Source organism: Ambystoma mexicanum, chromosome 5p (genome assembly GCF_040938575.1).
Source record: "Ambystoma mexicanum isolate Mex_15411 chromosome 5p, UKY_AmexF1_1, whole genome shotgun sequence".
Classification (NCBI taxonomy): Eukaryota; Metazoa; Chordata; class Amphibia; order Caudata; family Ambystomatidae; genus Ambystoma; species Ambystoma mexicanum.
Window position 1 is genome coordinate 534,068,255 of NC_090930.1, and position 26,979 is coordinate 534,095,233.

The 26,979-nt window shown below is 48.7% G+C and overlaps 1 protein-coding gene across 15 annotated transcripts in view; it reads left to right on the forward strand.

Annotated features, from left to right (window-relative positions):
• DACH2 (dachshund family transcription factor 2) overlaps positions 1-26,979 on the forward strand; it is a 1,006,899-nt gene that overhangs the window by 541,038 nt on the left and 438,882 nt on the right. For 8 of the 15 annotated variants that reach the window (XM_069612938.1, XM_069612942.1, XM_069612941.1 and 5 more), the window contains one exon: positions 24,710-24,850. The exons of the other annotated variants lie outside the window; for them this stretch is intronic. In XM_069612938.1, coding sequence (XP_069469039.1) covers positions 24,710-24,850 — 141 coding nt within the window. The remainder of the gene's footprint in view (positions 1-24,709; positions 24,851-26,979) is intronic. 15 annotated transcript variants of the gene reach the window in all.

Genomic DNA, 26,979 nt, shown 5'->3' on the forward strand with positions numbered 1-26,979 from the left:
TCACATTGATCATGAGAGAACCGAAGAATGCTACAGAAAGCTGATGAGTCCTCAGGAGGGAAACTGGGATACCGGGGCGCGTCAGCAACCTTAACAAGGACAAATAAGAGTAATCGAAGTGCGTGAAAGGAAATGTGAGACCCAATATTTCCAATGGGGGAACAACAGAATGAATGCAAGATATATACACGTTTGCAAGTGTGTCAAGTGAAACACATGGAAAAGCCCTGGCAGGAGGGTATGCCAGGCAAAGTCAAATTAGCAAGTGTGTCAAGTGAAGCACATGAGAAAGCCCTGGCAGGAGAGTATGCCAGGCAAAGTCAAGTTTGCAAGTGTGTTAATTGAAGCACATGAGAAAGCCCTGGAAGGAGAGTATACAAGGCAAAGTCAAGTTGGCAATTGTGTAAAGTGAATCACATAAGGAAGTCCTGGTAGGAGAATGCCCCAGGCAAAGCCAAGACTGTGAGTAAAGAGTTACATTAAGTGGAGAAGAAACTTGGCAGAGGAGTACACCAGGAGTTCCATGAAGTTGGGACTAACAGCCATGTTGCTTTATATACAAGTTGTTTTTTTGTTGATCAGAGAATTCCAAGGAAGACTCATAACCTTAGGAGTTTACAGTATCTTAAAGAGAAAACCTTGGGATGGGAGCAATCCTCTGGAACTGTGAACGTTATCCATTGGGAAATGCTATGTTGGAGGTACGCCTTTCCTTTTGAACTTGAACATTTGCGCACTTTCAAGGCCAAAGACATTACCCGTTACACCTTCGAGTTAATTTTCGAATGTGAGAGCCAGAATAGTATTTCGCACACAGGACATTTTGCTTTGGACATCTTGCCATCTCACAGACCCTTCGTTTTGGTGGAGGTAGGGAAATACCTCTTGGAGTAGGGGCAGCAAGGCATTTTCCAACCCCTTTTCATTTTGAATAAAAGTCTATAGCCACAAACATGAGCTCTCTGTGTCTGCGTCTCATTCCTTGCTCGTTACGATAAGAAGTTGGAGCACATGGAGGAAAGGGTAGTTATACTGGCGACCACTCAGATCTCAGTGGATGTCTTGGAAACCCAACTGAAAGTCTGTATTATAGTTCTTGAGGGGCAGCGAGAGGAGATAAAACTGCAAATGATTGATTTTGAAAACAGGAAGAGACGTAATAACCTGCATGTTTGGTCTCTCGGAGCGGGACTGTTAATCAACCACAGACTTGGAGGTGATGGTGAGAGAAGTCCTTGGCATTTTGTTTAAGGAGGAAGGAGGGTTTGCAGTGACCATCAATAGATCTCATACAGCATGAGGATGGGGAAAGGGCCCCAGGTCTTTCTGCTCTGTTGCCACTGACGACGTTGAATAAAGCGAAGTCATATGGCCAGATTGTGTTGGGATGTTCCAAAATGTCTCTGCTGGCCCGATCAAAGCAGTGCTCTAGTCTCATGCAATGGTTGCGTACAAAGCCTGTGCATTATCAATGGAGGTTCCTCGAGTGGGAAGGTGTACAGTACTCCTTGACCACAGAGGAAGAAATATTGAGAGTTACAGAGGAACTGCTTGGATCGGATCAAAGTGGTGATATGGAACTGGGACGAACAGACAGAGTTAAGCTTCCCAAATGGTAAAATGGGTGCAGAAGAATAAAAGGGGCTATAAAATTTAAGAAACTGAACATCCAGTTGCCGAAAATGTGACTGAGGGGTTTCCCTGGATTTTGTCATCTTGATCTGTTATGCCTCCCACCTTGGTTCTGAGCGGGTGCGGATGAGGTAAGGAGGCCGGATAGATAGGTGAGTCACCTAGGGGTACTATTGTTTGTAATCACCTGTATACACAGTGGGATGATGTTGATAGAAGGGTCTTTGAGGGTGAAGGGTTGACGGGGAGATAGAGCTCTGTTTGTGGAACGCCTTGTGGAACGCCTTGGGGGAGGAGGGGTCAGGTTGGGGACATGGGGTTGGTCAATTCTGAGGGAACTTTCATGTTTGTTTGGGTTTGATTGTATTATTTTGCCATCTGTATTGAGTCTTTGGGCCTCATTAGGAGTTTGGAGGTAACCATGGTGCTATTAGCGCCATGGCTGCCTCCAAATCCTTACCGACTCTGCCCTGGTGAATGGAGCTATTACCGCCCCATTCCAAGGTTGGCGGGGCGGTAATTTCCCATTCGCCAGGGCTCTTCCCCATTCCCATTTGAGCCCCCATAGGGGGCAAATTGCGGTACCGTTATTAGCACCAAAGTCCCTTTGCGGGTCCCGTCCTTAACGCCTGGTAAAACCAGCAGTTAAGGGAGGACCCGCAAAGGGAACTCGTAATAGTGCCGTAAGGGATTACCGCTACTGGTGCCCTTACCGGTACCGGTAATCCCTTACCGCCCACCTCGTAATGAGGCCCTTTGTCTTTTTCTTTTGAAGATGTCCTTGGGAGAGGGGAAATGCTGGGCCAAGAGTGGTGGAGGTGTGCCATAATGACCCTGCAGGGTTTTCTGAGAGATTTTGTTGGAGTGACGTGATGACGGGCACAAAATGGGCCCTTCATAAAGGCTTCTTTAATGTCAGGGGGCTCAATTCACTGACTAAGAAATCCTTCCCTCCCACTCCTCTACTCCCCTCCCCACCCCCCTTTGCTTTTGACTCCATTGGCCCCCCTCTCTCTCCTCTTTCTCCCCCATTGCATTGGTGAAAGGTCTCTAGAGTAGTCCGTTCTATGAAAATCCCACCCAAACAGGTGCTCCCCTCATCTTCCAGAATTATGAAGGAAAACATATCCTCTCTCGCCCCTTCCCTGGCTAACTTCTCTAACCATTCCTTTGCCACTGGCTCTTTCTCACAAACCCTCAGGCACTCCGTGCACCCTGTCCTAAAAAAGCTGTCTGCTGACCCTTCCTCCATTACCCCTTTCTTGGACCAACTCTGGAGAAGTTGGTCATCCCCCAACTGAACCACCACTCCAAATATGCTGGTTGCCCCCACGACCACGGGTCTGGCTTCAGAGCATCCAGAGGCACAGAAACTGCTCTCCTGAACACCCGTGAAGACCTCCTATCAAATCTTGGTTCCCACTCTCCCTCCGTTCTGATCCTTCTTGATCTTTCCTCTGTGTGAGCTGTGTATTACATATTGTAGGCTTTGGAAGCCGGTTTTGACAGAAAACTGCAAACATATCTTTCTTTAGAACTCCTGAGCTTGCAATTTAAGTGAATGCTATGTATGGATTCAGCTGCCCACATGTGGTTAAGGAGCGAGTTTCAGTATGTTCTACACAGAAGCAGTCATCAGTCACAGGCAGAATGGTCTAAAAAGCTAAGAGAGATTCCAGCTACACGAGGTTCAGAATTCAATGCAAGAACAGGGAGTGTGAGGGCGTGGCAGTTTATAAACTGTGGAAGCAGGGGGGAGCCAGGGTGACGCTGTATGATTAGGCTGCACATAAGCAGTCACTGGTGTGCTTAATGGAAATCCCTGGCATGAACTTTGGCAGAGGATACAGTGCTGATAAACTCCTGGCGTTTTGTTTAGAAACAAAAGCACGAGTGATGCAGTCCATTGAAATGTGCCAGTCTCCTACCAGTTACAGTGAAACTAGTGTGCATGCAACTCTGAGCCTAAAAGAGTTTCTGGATCGGGCTGCTAGGTTTTCCCAATATCCTGCAGGTGCATTATGGGAATGCTAGTCCATGTTTCCGGAAATAACAGATTTGCACACGGATTTGTTAAACAGCGATTAAGAGCCTTCTCTGGTGATCGTTGACAATGCCCCGTGGGTCTGAAGACAGCGCCACCCAGAGACAGAGGTACAGGGACATGACACGATGGAACATTGTAGCAGGAAGCTTTTCCATTACTTTCCAAAAAATGGTAAAATGCTGTTTCCAATTTTAAACAAAAAAATGCCCTCCTTTTCACTGATTTATTCAGGATATTGAAACTACATTTTCGATTTCAAAGTGAACATCCTTTGAGCGCCTCTCATATAGCACGACCGAGGAAAGGATACGCGTTCCCCCCCTTTTTCTCTGCCTTGCTTTCAGTGAGCGCGCGGGCCACCTAGAGCCAAGCGGCTACACTGTAGCGGCGCTGTTCAGTGTGTCCTCCTAATGAATCACTGAGGTACGTTGCCTGACAGCAGTGGTTTGAGCAGGCAAGGTAATGTCAGTGATGTCTCCCTGCCAGATGGTGCGCTCCCAGGATGCCTCTTGTAAATTTTAATATATACACATATGTATCAATAATTCAGTGTTTATGGCATAAATCAGTCACATGGCCTGTTACAACAGATGGACCAGGCCTTTCTATTTTGCAACTAAAACATAATATCTCAAAATGTGTGAACTTGCAATTCTACACGCATCTATTGCTTCTCAAATGATGTAGATGGCTATTGTAACCCAGATCAAGAGGAACTACAGAGTTGATTATTGGGCTAACATTTAGATCGCCGTGGACCAGGTGCCTCCCATTTCTTCAGTAAATACACATTGAGACCTGGTAGGGATCACTTTATTGCTGTTTTTCAATCAATATGTGATTGTGGGTGCATGTTAGCCAGGTGTGGACAATGTATGCTTTGATTGCCATTCATTTACTTCGATCAAGGTAGATCTGAACTGTTTTAGATCACACCAAAAATAAATACGCCTTCTCAGTTCTGTGAATAAATCGTCTGGCGTCCATCTTTGTTCAGCCTACAGACGTTTGATTGTGAGACCTAAACTTTACAGTCAACAAAATAAAATGCTACTAAAAGAGACACGCTCTTATAGATCTGGCGTAAACGTGACAGTGTTCCTTGGACTAGCTAGCTTGATGTTTCACCAACTTGCATCGTTTCGCAAAACCTGGCAACTGGGTAGATATACCTGTACATCCGCGATTCGGAGCAGCGTTTCATTGCCCAGTTCCAAAAGGCATATACAATGCAACCTAAAAATTTAAAAGATGTGGGAGACACAGATTTGCAAGGAGCGGACTGCACTGGGCATACACTGTGCTGCTGTCATACACATACATGTGCAGCAGCCAAATGCACAACAGGCTCATGCATATTCAGAGACTGGTGGTTTGGTTTCCAGTGGGGGAAAAGGCCTGAACAGCCTCCCTGCCACTGCAGGGGCCTCCTTCTGGAACAACCTCCCTGCCGCTCTCCGTCATGAGCCGGATCTCCCTAAGTTTCGGAAACTCCTTAAGACATTCCTCTTCTCCTCTGCCTTCTCTCTCCCTCTACCCTGCTAACTTCTTTCTCCGCTCTATCCCTCTCTCTCTCCTTTTCCGCACAGCTTGCTGACTGGCCTCCTGGGGTACCTCAGAGTCTCACAAGTCCCAGGCACCAGCGCCAGTCCTCACACACTTGCCTTCGTGCCTTGCACTTGCCTCATTGTTACTTCACTTGGTCAATGACCCGTGAGAGTGGCACCTCTCAACACTTACCCTAGCTCTGACTGACTGGGCGCACCTGATCCCCACCCCTGCACTTGTCTGTGCACTTGCACGATCCGAATGTACTAGGCCTACTAAGATCGTTTTGTCTTTGTCTTACCTTGTCTCCCCTCCCTGCATGGTCGCGCACTAGCACGATCCGAATGCACTATGCCTAGTAAGATCGTTTTGTCTTTGTCTTCCCTTGTCTCCCCTCCCTGCATGTTTGCGCCTTGAAACAGTTGTGTATAGGCGCATTATAAATGACCGATCATTCATTCATCCACTTGTGGAATGGACCATGCCAACGAGGGCGCAACCCCTCCAAAATGCGTGCCCACACACATAGCTGCCACGCCTTGGTATTACAGAAGGGACCTGCTGGTCCCTTATCCAGTTCCACGGTCCACCCCCTACCCAATAAATGCCGAAATGTATCCTTTGCTCGAGGGGTGCCTAATAAATATTGAGGCCACATGCCCCTTGCCTCATCTCCATCGCAGGGCTTAATGCATGTATGCAAATTAAAATACTATTTAATCGTGGAACATTCCTATGCAGTCAATGGTGGTGCAAAACATTTCTGAAAATGAACTAACGTGAACATTCCTATAGAGCAGGTTAGGGTTGTCTTGAGACATTTAAGTCTAACCAGGCCATATATTATAGTGTGTCCCTTTGTTAGCAATTGTAGAATAAACCAATTTTCCGCAACGAAGATGTAAAACAGTGCTAACTGTGGCAAAATGCTATGAATCGTTTTCACAATATAACTATATTACTTTTGTACAATATAAATATATGACTTTTGTAATCACGCAATTTGTTTGCGTTTCAGTGCCATCTAAATCTTCAGTCTGAAACGGGCTGATTTCAGTGAATGAAATATGCGAGTATTTAGCGTTCTAATGACTTGGTTGTTCTGGGAAGAATTACTGCATACCTTAAATATGTTGCTTTCCATTAACTGATTACAGTACACATGTTGCCAACTTTAAATTGACACTGATTGACAGGGCTTATGGGAGTCTCAGCCGGCTTTGCTTCCAATGTGCTATCGCGTGCTTTGTTCTTTCCTTTTGTCTAAATTATGCATTTAAATGTGAAGCAAGGAGTGTTTTTTGGTTGTTTTAAGAATACATCTTGTCATGTTATATTTCTCTGCTGTTTCGTGACGCATACATGTAGCCATTGCACTCGTATACAATTTCAGAAGTACCTGAAGACATTCAGTCTGGGTTTTATGTGGGTTGGGGCACTGTAGGGGTGCCCAAACACTGGCAGAATCCGCCCAACACATGTCTTCACCAACATGCTGTCTCTCATCCTTCTAATGCCAGGAGACATCAATTGACATTAAGGCCCTGATTCAAAGAGCGTTTTCCAATGGGGGTTTGCCATTATAAAACGCCTTTGGGAATTAGGCCCTAAAGGTACATCACTGGTTTATACTGAGTGCTGCTATAGGGTAGGCCACATTTCTGAGAGGAGATGCTTTAAAATGTTTTTATGAGCGTTTAATTGGGTCATATATTGAGTTTCACTAGCTACAGCGGGTCCAGAGCTCTTCCCTTGTTTTGGTGGGGGTGTGTTTTAGTTGCATGGGGCAAATCCATTTGAAAGCCTTTTATGTTACTTGCATTTCTAGGCAGAAGCAGACACTTTGCAGGACCTGCACCAAATGATTGTTTTGTGATTATTTAGCCCCCCATTCAACCCCCACAGCCCCTGCAGCCTACTCCTGCAGGGGTCTGTCCTGATCAATTTTGGTTTCACCATCACCGTCTTGTGGCCAATGCTGGATTTGATTTTCATGGACTTCATTGATTCACAGTGCGTCACCCTTTCTCAACTCTCATGCTGGACTTCCTTTGCATATTGTACTCATGGTGGCCCTGAATCATGCTGTTCCCATCTTCATCTTGTATTCTGGCTTGCAAAATTATGGGCCTCATTACGAGGTTGGAGGTAGCCATGGTGCTACTAGCTCCATGGCTGCCTCCAAACCGGGCTCCAATACCGGGTTCCTTCAATGGAGAATTACCGGGTCATTCCAACATTGGAGGACCCGGTAATTCCTTCTTGAAGGAACCATTCCCCATTCCCTTTTGAGCCCACATAAGGCTCAATGGGAATGGGGAGGGAGGTAATAACGGGCACATTACAAATGGCTCGTTATTACCTCCCTCTTCCCCTCGCGGGACCCGGAAAGGACATCTGGTTTTACCAGACGTCTGTTCCGGGTCCTGCAAAGGGAACCTCATAATCGGCGCTCCCGTAATGAAGGGTGCCAGGCCCGTACCGGCACCCTTCATTACGGGACCGCAAGGGTCGTAATGAGGCACTATGTGTTACTACTGACTTCTGCAATTGCATTCACTCTCCCCTCTTGCTTCTCCACTCTTTTTGACTGCTTAATCTGTTCTCTCCTCCTCTTCCTTTCTCCCTTTTCCTATCTCCTCCCCTTACTTTCTTCTTTTCACTTACTCTATCAGAATTGTTCCTGGACCTAGTATTATAGCAATCTCGTCTGTCTCCTCACCCTCCCTTTACTTGTCCCCCCCCCCAGCACTATCTGAAATGTCCTCTGCACCTCTCTCCCTCATCTTTTTGTTTTTCTCCGGGTCTCCACATACTGTATACTCCACATACTGCTCAACTCTTCTTGAGGGAAGTCTGACTGCTCAGCCACAGCTACCAAGTGAATCTGTGTGGTACAGACTGCTACCAAGTGGGTTCACCGCCAAACACCTGTAGTCCTAAATCTTTTGCAGTGGTCCCAGAGGGAACTGCACAGGTTTCCACCTAACACTGGTGTACAGCGGTGGGATTTGTATCGAGTATACAGTTTAGAGTGCTTTTCGACACTGTAGGATAACTAACCACAAAACTTTGCACAAAAAGCAACTTTCAAAAAACATGTCTACGATGGAAACTTACAGTCAAGAGTCTTTGTCAGGTGTAAATACTGAGAGACTGCGAGCTCTCTGTAGGCAAGAGAATCTTCCTGTAAGAGGCAAGAAGTTAGAACTAATCGAGAGATTGCTGGCGAACCAAAGTCTGGGTACTGGTTCAGAGGAACCAATCTCTCCAGCGACTGTAGATAACAGTAATGGTGTTGATCTGAATCGTAATTCTGATGATAGCGATGAAGAGGCTGACGAGGACGGAGAGGCTAACGAAACTGTCTCCCCTGCTCCTCTACCTGCCTTACCAGCTGTGCCTACGGCGCCCATACCAGGTCCCACAAGTAACCCTGCTTATTTTGAACTAGAAAAAATGAAGCTCGAGTTAGAATATAAACGGTTCTTGGCTCAATCTGAACGAAACCAAGAGCTCGAGTTCAGACGGATGAATGCCCAGGCTGAGCAGAAGCAAGCTGAGTTAAGACTCAGAGAAATAGAACTTAATCACGAGTTAGAGATGAAAAAGTTGTCTATGGAAAATGCTTCTCTCTCCTCTAGTTCCTCTAGGAGCTCCAGTCCCAAAAGACCCCGGATGCCAAAGGAATTAGTGGGTATGTATGAACCGAGATTGGATGTGTTGGATTGGTTGAAACTGTTTGAATACAATCATGGGCTCCAGGACATCACCGGGAATGCTTTACTTCCCTGGTTGTTCTCTAGGCTCCCTCCTGTTGCGACTGATGTGGTAATGGAGTTGGGGGAGGCGGATAAGACGGATTACGAAAGTGTGAAACTAGCTTTGATAGCTAGATTTGGGAAGACCCCTTACCAGTATCTTAAGAGGTTTAGAACCCTCAAAAAGCATGATGGTACCCCTTTCGGCTACCTGGGTGAGTTAAGGGTTGAAAAACTTAGAGGGATGGATTAAGGGTTACAAAGTGAACACTTATGAGGGTATGAAGAATCTTTTTATGTTGGAGTCTATTTATGATGCCTGTTCTCCTGAGCTCAGACAGCACTTGGCTGATTCGAAGGAATTGGATTCCCGGGCACTAGTTAAAGCTGCTGACTTGTGGGTTGCCAACAGGGCTACTCACAAGGATTCTGGGGCAACTCAGAAAAAGGATGAGGGAAAACATCCTAAAAAAGACACAAAAGAGAATTCTAATAACTCACATTCCAAAGAGGGCCCCAAACAAAACCAGAAGGGTAAGCCACAAGGAAAACCACAGCAGAATAGTGTGTCTTCTGGTGCCAAACCAGAAGGAGGTCAGAACAAGCCGCCATTCCAGAAAGCATTCGGTAAATGCTTTGTTTGTGGCTCGACTGACCACGTGAAAGGAGATCCCAGATGTAAGGGTAAACCTTCAGGGGTCCAGCTTGTCTCCTTAGCCTTCGCTCCAGGGGAGGAAGTCCAAATGGCAAGTGGAAACTTTCTACTGCTAGCTGACGAACCCATTGGAGTCTCAGCCAGCGTTTCTTTAGTATCTCTGGGGTTGTGGGAACAACAGAATTTAGATGTCTATAATTCTATCCCCGATAATACTAAAGAGTATTATAAGGACAGTGTCCAGGTGAATGGTCAGGAGACTCCTGCCATTAGGGACACTGGGGCCAGCATAACTGTGGTGGATACATCGTTTTTTCAGGCCGAGGATGTTGCTAAGGCACCTAAACACCTCACCAAGTTAGCTGGAGGGCCTGTGCAGATGCTTCCCCAATTACCAGTTCTCATCCAGTGTAACGACATGACTGTGAAGATACCTGTCAGCATACAGAGTGAGGTACCAGGACGCGTACTGTTGGGTAACGATTTGAAACCTCTCAGAGTTGTATCGCATACTCCCAGACCTCCTAGTAAACAGTTACAGGAGCTAACCAGACCTGCAAGAGAGAGGACCATGCGCGGTACTCTCGGGGAGATGATGAAGAAAGAAATCACTCCTGCTCCACTGGAATTGTCGGCCGCTGTCTCCAAGACATCAGAAGCAAAAGGGAAACCTAAGGCTTCTATCCCGAAACCAGCAGCCAGCATTCCAGTGCAGCCAACACGGACTTCCCCCCGGTTGTCCAAAGTTACACCCGTAACTCCACCTCCAGCCGAGGCTGAGAGGGAGGTACGACCCTGTGTGGTAGAATTAGACTCTGAGGAAGAGCTAATGGAGGGCCAGGAACTCATTGGAGATCTGGATCCTGTTGACCATCCTGAGCTGCAGTCGTTACTGGCAGAAGGTGGACCCAGCAGGGCAGACTTCAGTAAGGGACAGAGAGAATGTCCAACTCTGGAAGGTCTTCGCCACCAGGCAGAAGCTCAGGCTGAAGGGCAAGAGCCTGGGAAATACAGGTTGCACTGGGAAGATGGCCTCTTCTACAGTGAACCGACCGAGTCTGCACCTGGAGACTACAAACGACTTGTAGTACCCCAAGAGAACAGACCACAGTTCTTGCAGTTAGCCCACGAGATTCCTTTGGCTGGTCACTTGAGTTTCAAGAAGATTAAGGAAAGGCTATCTCTCTACTTCTATTGGCCGAAGATGGGGGCCGAAGTAGAAAAACACTGCAGGAGCTGCCACACCTGCCAGATCTCTGGTAAGGTTGGCTCCAAGAATGTGGCACCTTTAGTGCCTCTCCCAGTTGTGGGAGTCCCATTTGAGAGAGTAGGGATTGACATTGTTGGTCCCCTTGATCCTCCAACCTCCTCAGGCAACAGGTTTATCCTGGTTGTAGTAGACCATGCTACTAGGTATCCTGAGGCAATTCCTATGAGGACTGTCACAGCTCCGGCTGTGGCTAAGGCCCTCCTTGGTATTTTTACTAGGGTCGGGTTTCCTAAGGAAGTAATCTCTGACAGGGGGTCAAACTTTATGTCCCACTACATGAAAGCCATGTGGAAAACCTGTGGAGTTACTTACAAGTTCTCAACAGCTTACCACCCACAAACCAATGGGTTGGTAGAACGGTTCAACCGAACCATGAAGAGCATGATAGGTGCTTTAGAGGAACCCCTTAAGCGTAAGTGGGACCTTCTACTGCCATGCCTTTTCTTTGCTTATAGAGAAGTCCCTCAGGAGGGAGTAGGTTACTCTCCCTTCGAACTACTCTATGGTCATCCCGTCAGAGGTCCATTGGCCCTGATTAAGGAGGGGTTGGAGAGTGCTCCTTCCCCCAAGCCAGTCACAGTGACTGACTACGTGATAGGTCTCCGGAGGAGAATGTCACACATGATGACGGAAGCAAGCGATAACTTGAACGCTGGACAAGCATTGGTCAAGCACTGGCACGATCAAAAGGCTAACATGGTTGAGTTCGCTCAAAACCAGCTCGTTCTCGTTATGATCCCAACAAGGCAGAGGGCCTTGCAAGATAAGTGGATGGGACCCTTCCGAGTAGTGGGTAAACTCGGAGAGGTTAACTATCTGGTGGACTTGGGCAATCCCAAGGAGGCTCCGACAGTCTTTCACACCAACCGACTTAAAGCGTATGTCTCGCGACCTGATGTAGGAGCGTTGCTTCTAGCGTCATCCGAGGAAGAAGAAGAGAGTGAAGCTCTTCCGGATCTCCTCAGAGGCTTACCTTTAGATGAAAAATTTGAAGGAGTAAATCTCTCCTCCAATCTGACACCCGAGCAACAAGAAGAGTGCAAATCTATGTTGAATCAGTTTGCCTCTCTGTTCTCGCTTTCACCAGGCTTGACCCCTTGGGGCCAGCACGACATACTCACTGGTGACTGTCTGCCAGTCAAAAGCAGAGGATACCGCATGTCAGAAAACGTACGAACCCACATCAAAGGTGAGGTCAGCAAGATGCTTGATCTCGGGGTAATAGAGCCCTCTACTAGTCCATGGTCTAGCCCAGTTGTGTTAGTACCAAAGGCCGGCTCTAAAGAACTTAGATTCTGCGTGGATTATAGAGCTCTTAATGCAGTCACCAAGACTGATGCCCACCCTTTGCCAAGAACAGATGAGTTGGTGGATAAACTTGGCGCCGCCAAGTTCCTCAGCACATTTCACTTGACGTCAGGCAATTGGCAAATAGCCCTGACAGACCATGCCAAGGAGAAAACTGCATTTTCTACCCCCGTTGGCTTATACCAGTTTAAGGTTATGCCTTTTGGATTGAAGAATGCACCTGCTACGTTTCAACGGATGGTAAACCAGGTTCTGAATGGGATGGAGGACTTCTGCATGGCATACTTGGATGACATCGCAGTGTTCAGCAATTCCTGGGAAGAACATGTAACCCACTTGAGAGATGTTTTGCAGGCTCTTGGACGAACCAATCTGACCATAAAGGCGAGCAAATGCCAAATTGGACAGAGTAAGATAGTGTATCTTGGGCATGAGGTAGGCGGTGGAGAAATAAGGCCTTTGCTCAGTAAAATTGAAGCTGTGCAAAATTGGACAACACCGACTACTCAAACCCAGGTGAGAGCCTTCCTAGGCCTCACTGGGTATTACAGGAATTTCATAGAGAACTATGGGACCATAGCTTCTCCACTGAATGTCATCTCCTCGCCCAAATTTCCTAAAAAGGTTAAATGGAACGAGGAGTGCAATCAGGCTTTTGAAAACCTGAAAAAGACTCTTTGCCAAGCCCCAGTACTCAGAGCTCCTGATTACCGCCAACACTTCTTTGTGCAGACAGATGCTTCAAATGTAGGAATAGGTGCCGTACTCAGTCAACTGGATGGGAAAGGTAGGGAGCACCCCGTTTGCTTCATCAGCCGCAAGCTGAAGGATCCTGAAACAAGGTGGGCAACAATCGAAAGAGAGTGCTTTGCTATCGTGTGGGCGCTGAAGAAGTTTAGGGCGTACTTGTATGGTTCTACTTTCGTCATTCAGACTGACCACCAACCCTTGAGATGGTTAATGCAAATGAAAGGGGAAAACCCAAAACTATTGAGATGGTCGATCTGCCTGCAAGGGTTTGATTTCACCATTGAGCACAGGTCAGGATGTCACCACCAAAATGCTGATGGTCTCTCTAGGATGTATGTCATCGACTAGAGGTATGAGATTCATCAAGGAGTGGATTAAATCCTCCTGGCCCTTAGTCTGGGGGGGGGGGCGAATGTTAGGGAGAATTCTCTGTTTAGGCTGAATTTCCTAACCTAGTGAGTCCCCCAGCAGCTTTGCTGGATTTCGGGAGTTTGTTTTTTCCATCCTGCCAAGAGTGAGACTCTTTTCCTCCCACTCTTGGACATGAATGTGTTTAATTCCTTTGAATGTCAATGTGTTCTATGGGCTATGAGGTCTTTTACTCCATAGGGTCTCATATGTTTTTCTATGTGTGTTACACCGCACCCTACGTGCCGTAACACGGGGGCGTCCTAGCGGATCCCCCACCATAGACTCCATACCCGGGGACTGACTACTGTCTCCCCGGGCATGTAAAGTCACCATTGGCTTTACTAGACCTAAATTTACTAACAGGACTAGTACCAACCATCTTATTGTGGACGTACTAGTAGGGGTAATTCGATTACTCCTGGATCTGTTACTCGAGGGGGCACTGTCCCGTCCCCCCTCATCGAGTTTTGGCTGGTGGCAGTGGAAACTACTTGTTATGTTCGACCCCGGACATAACCCTATGGGATTCGTCCCATTGTTGGAGATTGATACTTTTTCTCGTTAATCTCTAACGTACCACCGGTCTACTTATCTTAAATAAGTTTATCGGATGGTATTTTCTGCCAGAACTCGTTTTGTAAAATGGCGTCTGTGTTCGTCTCTGTGACTCCTAAACCAAAGGTCGAGCCCTTTGTTCCACTTTTGGCAGGCTCTGTACAGAGACCCTCCAAAGTGGTGCCATTCTGTCTGGGTTACCACAGGGGTGTGGGAGGGGGTTTAGGCACCCTGGACCGAGTTGCCTTGCCAACTCCGGTCGCACTCTGGAGTGATTGGCCCAGGTGGTAAGCCTTCCCGCTCACCACTTAGCATGTGTTGATTGACAGCTAGGCTGAATGAATGGGGGTTTCTGCATAAAAGCAGGGCTTTTGGGACTGGATCTGCAGAAGTCGCCACAGGACCTAAGAATCCGACGAGGGTAACGCTGAGCCGACCTGCACGACGACACCTCTGGTGGAGCCCTGCGGAACCGACTCACCACTTCCCGACGACAGAGGAGATCTCCCTGCCGGAGAGTTTTTTCCCCTGACTGGTGGGAACAACCAGTCCCCTTTGCTTTTTATTCGCCTCAGGACGCAGTGGTCGAATTGCCCGTGCAGAGCACCTCGGCAACCGGATAGCCACTACCCCTGAACCGCGACCAAAAGGTGGTGCCTTGTGACGGAGCACTCCGCGGCTGGTCTCTTCCCTGGTGGTGCACCGGACTTCACTTTCTTCGACGACGAGAACCTCTCTACTCTTGGCAAAGACCCGACGTGCATCCACCACCAGGAACAACTGCCCCCGCCGGAGCTGGCCTCCACAACAAGGTACCGTGTCCGCCTGGCTTCCCTTTCTATCGGTTCGAGTGAGGTGTCTTAATCCTCTCCGTTCCGTTGGGTCGCCTCCAAGCTTTTCTCATTCTTTGTTCTGAACTGGTTCAATCTGCCAACAACAATTTGATATAAAAGACTTGAATGCATCTCCACTAGAGACTTTTTGGGACATCGCGCCTTGCCTCTCTCCGAGTGGGCCTGGCCTCTGAACTTTATAATCTATTGTGATTCTTGCCTTCCTGCCTTGCATTTTATCCGCGTAGGATTGAACTGTGTTGATTTCATAACCTGCCTATCTTTTTCTCTCCCGTCCTAACTAATGTTCGAGTGTCATCTAGGTTGAGGTATACACCTCTGTCTGAAAATAAGTGGTACCGGTAGAACCTAGAGTTGTCGATATATTGCTAGGGGGATTGATCGTTTTCTACTTCGTAGAGTAATTGTGTTTGATTTGTTTGCCGTGATTTGCCTTAGTGTTTTTCATAGATGTTTTGTTATAAATAAATACCTTAATATCTTTACACTAAGCCTCGTTGCGTGTTTGCTTGTCTTGCTGTGAAGAATTGCCCTATTTTGTATACTCCACATACTGCTCAACTCTTCTTGAGGGAAGTCTGACTGCTCAGCCACAGCTACCAAGTGAATCTGTGTGGTACAGACTGCTACCAAGTGGGTTCACCGCCAAACACTGTAGTCCTAAATCTTTTGCAGTGGTCCCAGAGGGAACTGCACAGGTTTCCGCCTAACAGATGTCACACCTGTGACAGGTAAAAACATGCTTTTTCTGAAAAACAGCACCATCTGTTGGAAGTAAAAGCGACACACACTATACTAAATATTTTACTGAAAAACAGCGCCATCTGTTGGACGTAAAAGCAACACACACTATACCAAATATTTTACAATTCCATTTCAATGTTTTCGATTTAGAATGGCTCAAATACGTGCTGAGGAAGCAGCAGAGTGACATGCAGCCAGACTTCAGGAAGCACGGTTGCGAGCACAGCGATCGCATTCTGCAGCTTCAGATCTGCTTCGTTCTCAACAGAATAAAAGTGACAGGCGGAGAGTGGCTGAAAGACATCAACGAGAAACAGCAGATCAGCGTCAAACACGACTCTGTGCTCAGCAATCACACGATTACAATCACCTTGCATTTCGGTACAACCCAGCTGATGATTATAGTTTCAGCCAGCATGTTCTCATCGGCACCATGACTGAAGTGTGTCCTTATTGCAAGGCTCTGAAATTGAATGGAGAAACAAAAGGAATGTGTTGCGCCGCCAGGAAAATTAAACTGCCTCAATTTGGAGAATCGCCAGAGCCATTAAAAACTACCCACAAGCATTGTGAAATTAAACATATTAGAAATGTGCGCTTTCTCTTTTCTTTCCTTTCCATTTAACCAGACTGAGCCCATAACGTCTGGTACAGCCTGAGCTGTGGGTTAAAAAGCTATTAGAAGACCCTTAGTACAAATAGAAGAAAGTCAAATGAGTAATGCATGCTGCAGAAATATATTTATAGGGACGTGGGAGGAAATTAGTAGTGCAGGGATGGAGTATTTAAATGGGGAAAGTAACTACAGCTGACAGCAATAATTCACCAGTATTTAACAGGCAGTGGAATGCAGGGCAAAGGTTAGTAGTTACCAGTTGTAATAATATTAAGCAATGTAGACTTACCTTTCCTATTAGTAATTTCTGCAGCACTGTGGTGTTGTAATAGAGTGCAGTGTGATCTTGCTGACAACAAAGCAATCGGCGTGCTCACTTCTGTGTGGGGGGGCATGCAAGGAACGGACGGGAACATGACAAAGAATAACTGTTGCCTGTGCGTGTTCGGGCTGCTCAGGTAAGCGGCTACAATATTTCCAGGCTATAATAGATCTGCGGTCAATACCATTGTCTATAGCACACAGATTGAGCAATCAACTTTGTGTAAACACAACAAGCATGTTCTAATAGGGTGTTGACAATGGGCGTTGAGTATAAGGTTGAGTGGACAGGGGTTGTTGAGCCAGGCTCAAGGTGGAGGTATCACTACATATTATCCCCACCAAAAATATCGCGTAAATATGGTTGTCTGGAACAGCCATAGGCGATATTTTTGGGGGGATAATTTTTGGGTTTTTTGGGAGCGGGGGTTGTGGGGAACGCTCCTTAAAAAATAATGCAGGGTTTGCCAGGGTGCCCCCCGCAGGTTCCATGCCTTAATATTGCCGCAAAAATATGGCAATATTTTTGTATGGCGCTATTTTTGCGGGTATATTAACACATGGAACCAAGGTGGAGTTCTTGAAAGAGCCACCCGTCTTTTAGATGCATTCGGTTGGCTTCTCTGCTCCGTCAGGAACACTTAGACATTCATAACTTGATATTCCAAGGCAGCATAGATGATGGATAGCTAGGAATCATGGGGCATTTCCTGTGTGTGTCAGTGTAGCCATGTTTAGGGCATTGCCTTTTAGATTTGGTGGGAGTCAGTGGAAATAATGCATCAGCTGAGATGACCCGTGATGGAAGATTGTAGACTAATCCGTCTTACTGGTGCATCGGAATGGTGGCCTTGGGTACCTACCTGCCTTTGCACCACAAGCATATCCTTGCCTCTGCATTTGCATCCCTTCAAACCCCAGCAGAACTTTCTACGGCTTAAAAAATATGCAGCACCTACTTGTAAATGCCCCGCTGGCACTTATTTTGACCGGCTGAATCATACAAGGGTTGCTTAGAATTCAGACCATGGGAGAGGCCACCAGGGGGCGCACAGGCTATGGCAGCCTGAGTTCCGAGCTCCCGCCGAAGCTGGGCCCAATAGGGGTTTGAGCCCCCCGGAGACCCCTCAGTGGGAACAAACCTGTGCGACAGTTCAGTTAACTCCCAGAGCACCCCCCGCCCGTGTGCTGGAGTACGGGATCTGTTGGATCAAGAGGAGAGTGGACTGAGTTTCAGCGGCCGAAGAGACACGGGAGGAGCCGTTGGACGTCAGGGCTGTGGGACCCCGCTTGCGCCCCCGGCCCCCCTCTCCTGCCCTCTGCCTGCTGGTGCCGGAGAATCCCAGGGGGACCGGCCGCTGACGTCAGATTGTGAGCGTCTCCCCGTACGGGGGAAAATCGAAGTTGGAGGCCCTGGCCCGGAGTGGGTGAGGACGCGTTGTCTGGGTGCTGAGGCACAGGGGCACGCAGCGGGAGCGCCGGGGGCCCTAATTTCAGCCAAAAAACCCATGGGGCCATAGGAGCGCAAGCCCACCCGGGCGCGCACCGTCTTGATTTGGGAGGGAGAACCGGAGGTACGGAGGCCAAACCCACCGTAGAGCTGAACGACGGGGGACTGCTAATTTCTGGTCCAGTGGGTCTCTGCTAGAGGACTCCCGGACTAATCAGGGATGCGGGTGGAGTGTGGGGCCTGAAGCACAGCAACCCGGCTAGCAGAGCAATGGCTCGCTCTCCTGGAGAGGGGCACCTGGATTGACGTGTGGCCCGAACTGGACGGAGGATATCAGTTGAGGTGCAGGGCGCATTTGACCTGACTGCGTGTGGGTGGTGGCCCCTGGTCCCGAGCCGAGGGCGTGTGCCCTCTCATTTGTAACCGTGTGGGGGGCTTTAACTTCTGAAGTGGACTGGGAAGCCTGACCGCTGCACACCCCCCAGGAGTGAACGCCCAGGGATACCGTCTCCACGGATCCCACTACTCGCTCCACCGCACCTCAGGAGTGTATAGAGGGTCCAGGACTACTTAGGCAGAACAGACAGCGTGTGAGGCCCCCGCCTGCAGTTGGTGGGGCATGTGCCCACCAAGTGGTGCATTTTCTAAGGCGGACAAGATAATTATAAAGGGGGCAATCTCCCGCATGGACCCCCCCTCCGTAGTCCATCGGCTAGAACCGTGAAAAGACTATAAAGCGGGGCCTGGGAGGGACGCCCCACACTCCCCTGTACAGCGGCATATCCTACGGTGGGGCGCACAGGGAGGCTGGATGAGCTGGCCGGAAACCCTTCAAGGATACCGCTATCAGGAGGTTAGGAGCAATAGCAACGGCCTAGACCGAGACAGTGGAACGGCCCAGCTAGAGACCTCGTCGCAGTCTACCACAGCAATGGAAAGGGGCTTCACTGCAGTCCTGCAAGAAATTAGGGGCATGAGAGCGGACATTGCCCAAATGGAAAAGATGGATCAAAGGGTGGGCAAGGTTGAGGACAGTCTTTTGCAGCTTGAAACTAATCAATCGTCATCTGTGACCCAGGAGGTGCAAATAGACCTGAGGCTGACGGCCCTGGAGAAGAGGGATGAGGAGAGGGCCAGGCAACTGGATGATTTTGAGAACAGAGAAAGGAGGAATAACCTCAGAATTTTTGGGGTCCCGGAGACGGAGGGTGAAACAGAGAGAGATTTGGGCCGGGTGGTGAGAGAAATCATCAACCTCCTCTTTGTATATGGGATAACAACAGAACCAACGTTCAACCGTGTTCACAGAGCTGGGGGCAGAGCGGGGGACCCCTGGTCTATCTTGGTCCGGTTCCATTACTACACTGAAAAAGCGAAGGTACTGGAGGAGGCCAGAAAGGCCCGGGAGATCATATACAACAACGCACAGGTGTCAATTTTCCAAGACCTCTCAACGTATACACTGGCAAAACGTAGAATCTGCCGCCCCCTAACACAGCTGCTGAAGGAGAAGGGAGTGTGCTACAGATGGGGCTACCCCTTCTCCCTTTCATTCGAATATATGGGTCAGCGTACGGTTTTGGTCACGGAGGACAACATAAAGGGAGCTATCCAGGACTATGTGACAGAGCCGATCCCCCGGAGGGGACCCACAGGGATGGTTGTGGAAGGCGCAAATGGTCTCGGGTCGCCAGGAAACAGGAGAAGGAAGACAAGTTCAAGAAAACTTAAAAAACTGAACACGCCATCACCGACGAAGGGCGGGGAGCGGAACGACACGGAAGGATGAGGAGCGGCCCACCCTGACCCATATTAGAGTGTGTGTTGAAGATCTCAGGGTCCAATCCAAAAAACAAGGTCCCCCAAACAGCAAGTATAAGGGGATCACTGAGGGGGTGTTTTGTTGGGGGGAGGGGCTCAATGATGAGAATATTTCAAGGATAGCCTGGCAGAGGTGGGCAGGCTGGTGGTCCGGCCAGGTGCCAGCAATGGTCGTTCTACTTGGCTGGACGCCGGGGAGGGGGGAGGGAGGAAAGGGGAAAGTTGGGGCTGTTAAATTTGAAGTTGGGAAAGGGGGACCGTTGGGGAAAAGTTTAAGGCCCACCCAAAGGGGATGTAGGGGGGGCGAGAGGGTGTACAGTAAAAAACAAGGAGAGCTGGGGGGGGGATGGTGCTCTGAGGATGCTGACTGAGAAAAAAAAGAATCTGAGATGATGGTTGAAATTCTGCCTGCCCTGGGAGTGGGGTCCCTGAATGTGCGGAGCCTGAACACCCCTACCAAGAGGTCCTTGGTCTGGAGAGACATTGTGTCTCTTAGAGAAAGAGTAAATCACTCTTTGATTTACTCTTTCTCCAAGAGACACAATGGGCACGGGGGAGGGAACCAAAATTGCGGGGGGGAGGGATCGGAGAGGTATTTTGTGCATCGCACAAGACAAAAAAAAGGGGGGTGGCCATCTTAATGGCAAGGGATATGGGCTTCGACAAGGAGGTCATGTTGAAGGATCCGGAGGGCCGATATTTGCCGGTGAGGGGTACCCTACAGGGTTCCCCGCTAACTCTTGCTGTGGTGTACAGCCCGAATGAAGGCCAAGCCCAATTCTGGGAAGAGATGAGGGACAGGCTGCAGTCATTTGTTCAAGGTACGGTGGTGATGGGGGGGGATTTTAACATGGTCCTGGACCCAGCCGCTGATAGGAAACGTTTGGGCCCTCAGAATGCTCGGGCAGTGGATGAAGCCATGGCACGAAGGTTCCAGAAGGTCAACGGGAAACTGGGCCTGGTGGACTCGATCCCGACCCCCAGGTATGGAGATCCTTCTTTCACATACTATTCCACAATTCATGAATTGTATTCAAGGATAGATTACATTCTAGTGGACGAGTGCCTGCGCCCGCACGTCATGGGTCACAGGGTCGACCCCATCCCCTGCTCCGACCATGACATGGTTTGTGTCACCATAGCGGAGGGATGGCGTGGGGATCACAGAGGGCGTTAGAAATGTAACGACTCCCTGCTGGATGACGCCCTGGCACAGGAGGCTTTAGACGCCATAGTGGAATACTTTGAACTAAACGACAATGGCGAGGTTGGCACGCACATACTATGGGATGCTTTTAAGGCGACCATACGTGGAGTCCTCATCAAAATGGGATCCCTGAAAAAAAGGGAGAGGGAAGCCCAGGAGAGGTCTCTGAGAGGGAAAATAGCCCAACTCCAGCTGGGGGGACCCTCAGATGAGCGGGTGGCCACTCTGGAAGACTGTAGGCTCCAGTTGAAGGATCTCCTGCTACATAAAACAGAGAGGAGTCTACAGCTGTTGAAGCAGAAATATAATGAGAAGGGGGATAGAGTGGATGGGACTTTGGCCTGGAAGTTGAGGGAGGTCCAGAGAAGCAGGATGGTCAAGGCAGTGAGAAATGAACGGGGGATGGTGGTTTTAGATACCCCAAGCATAGGCAGCTCCTTTCGTTGATACTATGAAAAACTATACTCGACTGAATATGGAGGGGATGACGCCCAGATTGAGGGGTTTCTGAACTCCATACAGGTTCCGGCTCTGACAAGGGAGATGGTGTAGGGTTTGGAGGGACCAGTGACAGAGGAAGAGATAGAGCGAGCGATTAGGGGGATGAAAGTGGGGACGTCTCCTGGCAAGGATGGCTTCTCTGTGTATTTCTACAAGAGGTTTTGCTCCACCTTGGCCCCGCATTTAGTGAGGGTGTTTTATGCGGTCCTAGAGGGGGAATCCTACCAGAGTCCATGATGGGGGCTATAATAGTGGTGTTGCCCAAGGAAGGAAAAGACCCTACGGAATGCTCCTCTTACAGACCTATATCACTCCTCAATATAGATGTAAAAATTCTGGCCGGGTGGTGGGGAAGCGGATGGAAGAGATCATGCCAGGACAATATCCGTAAGACAATAGACCTGATTTACCACGCCCAAAGATCTGACATCGAGGCGAGCTTGCTTTCAATAGACTCTGACAAAGCTTTCGACAGGGTCGAGTGGAGATACATGGAACTCCTCCTCCAAAAATGGGTAAACATCAGGAACTGGGGGTCTGCATTATACATAGCTCCCATGGCAAGGGTGCAAGTGAATGGAAAGTTGTCGGAACCGTTGACCCTTTCGCAGGGGACAGGGCAGGGATGCCCACTCTCCCCTTTGTTATATGTCCTCACGATGGAACCCCTCGCTATAGCAGTCAGAGCCCATCTGGACATCGAGGGGATTAAAAGAGGCGAGGTCTCTCAGTTTGCAGATGACATTCTGGTATACTTGGTGGAGCCTAGCACCTTGCTCCCCCCTCTCCTGTCCTTGATGACCACCTTTGGGCAATTTTCGGGGTTAAAAATCAAAATCATCAAAATCAATGATACTCCCCATGCGGGCCAGGGACCCGCGGCTGGATCCCTTGGACAGGTATAGGGGGATTGTTGTAGGGAAAGACTCCATTCGATACCTGGGTGTTCTCCTCACCAGGGACCTCTCAAGGCTAGCCCTGACCAACTACGGCCCCGCAATGGTAGGGATTAAAGCGGACCTGAGAAGATGGGGTGGGATGATCCTGTCACGGTATGGCTGCATGCCGGCGGTAAAGATGAATATCCTGCCGAGGCTGCTGTACCTTTTCACAGCACTCCCTACATGTGTCCCGGACCAAACCTTCCGGGAACAGCAGATAGCAGTGCGAGACTTTAAATGGCAGGGCAGAACCCCGAGAACAGGGAGGGCTACTCTAACACTGCCCAGGGAGGAGGGGGGCTTTGGGTTACCGGATTTTCTCCTTAACTACCGTGCCGCCCAGTTGCACGTCCTTCTGGAGCATATGAAAGAGGGCTTGGGAACCTACTGGATTTACCTGGAGGACATGGACGCCCACCCCCTTAAAGTACGCAACCTCCTGTGGATCCTTCGTAAATTCATCCCGAGTAGGTTAAAAGCCCATCCAACCTTGGGAGTACTCTGGGAGATTTGGAAAGAAGGGCCCAAGACTGCCCACCTTACTTCATGGCCTTCCCTGTTGACCTCACTCTGGGGGCACCCTCTAAAACTGGGTAGCAGAGGGTTCCGGAATGCCCAATCCTGGTCAGACAAGGGAACGGAATGGGCAGGGCAGATGTTTAGAGAGGGCGTGTTCCTCTCGTACGAAGAAATGGGGGAAGCTCTAGGGCGGGGGTCTATCTCCATTTTCGATTACCTACGTCTGAACGGTATTCTTTGCGATCAGACATTGGGTCAAAACCTGAGGAGACAGCTGACTCCCTTTGAAAAACTATTGGACGCGGCAACTACCAGAAAAGGGGCAATGTCCAAGATGTAAATAATTTTGAATACTCATAGCCTAGCGGAGAGGAGGGGATTTTGTACGTTCTGGAATGAGTTGGCCGGGGCGGCCCTCTCAGAGGATGCATGGTTGAGGATATTCAAAATAGCGTTCCATGGGAACTTATTTACATCAGATATGGAGCATAATTTTAAGATTTTGCAGGGGTGGCATAGGGACCCATTGAAACTGTCAAAGATGTTCCCTGGGGTGTCTCCTAGATGCCTAAGGGGGTGTGGCTGGATGGGGTCGAGGGTCCACATGTGGTGGTACTGCCCACAAGTTCAGAGGTACTGGGAGACTGTAAGGGGCTGGATTGCGGAGGTTACTGGAGAGTCACTCCCACAGAATCCGCTGACGATGCTGTTGGGCCTTCCCCCGGAGGAAGCGGACATACGCAGGTACACAAGAATGTGGGAAACAATGTTGAGGGCGGGCAGGGTGGCCCTAGCGCCGAAATGGAAGAGCTCAGTGACCCCTTCCAAGGGCGATTGGCAGAAAAAATTAAAGAACATGTTCCTCATGGACAAATTGACCGCAATGGTGAACAATGACACTGGTACATTCCAAACGAATTGGGACGGAGTGCGGCAGTCATGGGGATGGGAGGTTCATTGATACCAAGGGGATGTTCCTGCACAAGAGGGGTGGGGAGGGGAAGGTGAGATTTTTAATGAGAAGGGGGCGACCTGCGGCCTGGGGTACAGCAGATGTGACATAGCCGAAGAAGATGCTTTTCAATAACTCAGCTCCCAAGCACCGGGTAAACGTGGACTCATGGAAGCTCCCATGGCGAATGTTTTGAATGGAAATTCCAATAGGGGGGAGGGATGGAGTTGGGGCGGGGGAAAGGAGGGGGATTTGGGCACATGTGTCAGATGTCTATGTTGAGACTGTTACTATAATGGGCCCGGTTGTTGTATTATGAAAATCTTAATAAAACCAAGCACATTATAACACTCAATGTTTTGCATTCAAGGCCTTCCCATGAACCGCTGATCCCGCCTCGCAACCCTATTTCTATCCCGCCGGGTCCGCCCCGCTCCTCCTACACATCCTAGCTACCCCCGTCCCCCATACTACTGCCAGCGCCTCGATGCCTGTGGGCTGTGTGAGCGCTTTAAAAATGTAAAATAATAAACCCACCCTGAAATCATCCCCTCTGTACAGTGCTCCTTAACCTACTGTCTAGGCTTTCCCTTTATAAACCCCTAGACACATAAATACATTCATTCATGGACCAACATGTGTTAACATGGTTCCCACTGGGAATGATCAGCTCCTTCCAATTCCAGTTTGCATGTATGTTCCAGTCTCTTCTCCTTAGGTATTCGTGCATGCCGAGATATTTTCGCCATTTCACTTGTAATGATATTTCTGTACAGTTGATGTTCAGTCATTTTATCCACAAGTTCACACTTTGTTTTTTTGTGTTGTTTTTTTGTTGCCCCTTAGAATATCTACTCCAATCCTGTTTCTTCGGACTGGCGCTTCCCCAGCTCCACACAGGCACCACACCATCTATTAGCCACCAAGAAATTAGGTGCGGGCTTGAGGCAGCAGGAGGTCCGAGATCAGCGTCAGGCATCATGCGTGGTAGGCAGGCTTTTTCTCCCATTTTCTCCCACTCCTTTATGACCACTGCTGCAAGATGTGGCTAGCTGTTGTGAGTGAGGGTTGGAGTGGTTGTTACCTCTGAAGTACTCATTTCCTGTGCCACTCTGTGCCCGCAGAGGTCTCTCTCTGCTAGCAAGCATCTAGTATTCCTGGTTTCAGGGCTTTCGAATGCGCCCAAGCACCAGCAACTCCACATCCATGAGATAGGCAATCCATTAGTAAGACTCATGCATGCACTGCCCGTGCCCTGCTGTTGCTTTTGCTGTTATGCTGTTCTTGATGTTCAGTTTGAACTATACAAAACATTCGTATGCATCCAACTCATGCGCATAACTGTAAACATAATTTAGATAGAATGTGCCAGAAAGAATTTACCGATGTGAGTCATCAAGGTTACAAGGGCGAGTGAGTAGTCTTAGCAATAGTTTTGATGAACAACATGCCAAAGATGAAAGCAGATACAAGCTGTATTCATTTCAAACACTGACCTCACTTTATTTGGGTTTCTCAAATTAACAGAGTGCAAAATGGTATAATTATACAAAGGGCGAGTAATGTGGTCTCCCTGCAGGCGGAAGAGTTCAATTACAGTGCGATTGGGCTCGACCCCTACAGTAGACGCACTGGTGGCCACATCCCAAGACTCTGCACTTGAGAGGAGCATCTTTCTACTAACATGGGGCATCACATTGTGCCAGTGCTGGCTACCCTACATCTCACCTTTAGGCAAATGTTGTGATCGGTTGGGCCTCTCCTCACTGAAGTCCCACTGCTCGGAGCCTAACACACCATTCTCATAGACACACGTGACAGGGAGGCAGGGAGATCTCCGACCATCTATATTTCCCTCTCCAGCATTCTGTTCTCCATGCTCTACTAGCCCCTCCTCTTCCTCCCTCTCGCCTTCGACCCTGGCTTCCCTCTTCTCCCCTTAAGGTGGTTCTCCCCTTAAGGTGGGCTGGCCATGATTTACATCACAACAGGAACTTTGGCAAATCAGAATGGCCAAAAGTACCAGAACATGTATCTGTTGGCTCATGCCGGTGCTGCAGTCCGCAGTCCATGGAGGGGAATGCAGTAGAAGGCCCCTTTGTTGGGTTGATGTGATTCAAAGAACACTTGGTGCTCAGACATCCAACAAGCACTAGCCACTAAAATTGTCACTCTGCAAAATAATATTCAGCAAAAAAAAGAAGTGCTGAACCTACAGCACTTGTCGAATAGTCCTGTAACCAATGTCCCACCACAGGCCCATAATAATACGTTCAATGTATCCAAAATGTCTACCCTGGAAGTTGAAAAAATTATCCTGTCACTGAAGCCATCTAATTGCAAAGGTGACATCTGCCCAGCCCAACTAATAAAAGATGCTGCCAGAGAACTATCCCCATTCATTACCAAACTGATCAACGCCTTTTTTGCCACAGGCGCACCATCCTTGCCAACCCCAAACAGTCCTGGGTGCTACCGCTCCTCAAGAAACAAACTTTAGAGCCACTTACCCCACCAATTACCGACCCATCACCACGGTTCCATTCTTACTTAAAATTTCAGATAAAGCCACATATATTCAAATTCAAAAACACCTTGAACAGTTTAAACTCCTTGGTAACAGACAATCTGGCTTCCGCCCACTACACGGAACAGAAACAGCCCTTATTGATTTAAAGACCCAAATTGATGAGCTGAGGGACAAAGGGAAGTCAGTACTTCTGCTCCTTCTTGATCTTTCAGCCACGTTTGATCTGGTCAACCCCAATGTCCTCTGCCGAAACCTTGACTCTGCTGCCCACTTCTCCCCGGAAGCTATCAAATGGATTAGGTCCTTCCTTAGCGAGAGAACAATGAGAGTCTTCTCTCCCTCGGCAGTGGCTGACCCTACCCCCATTCTTTGCGGGGTCCCTCAAGGATCTTGCGTCTCACCAACTCTCTACAACATCTTCACCAAACCCTGGTTCGATGATTTGGACAATATGGGTGTCACCTACACTAACTACGCAGATGACACCCAGATCTCCTCCCGGTTTCTGGGGATCACAGCAAAGACACAGGTTTGGTGAACAAAGTATATCTTATCATCCAAGCATGGATGGCCACCCACGGCCTTT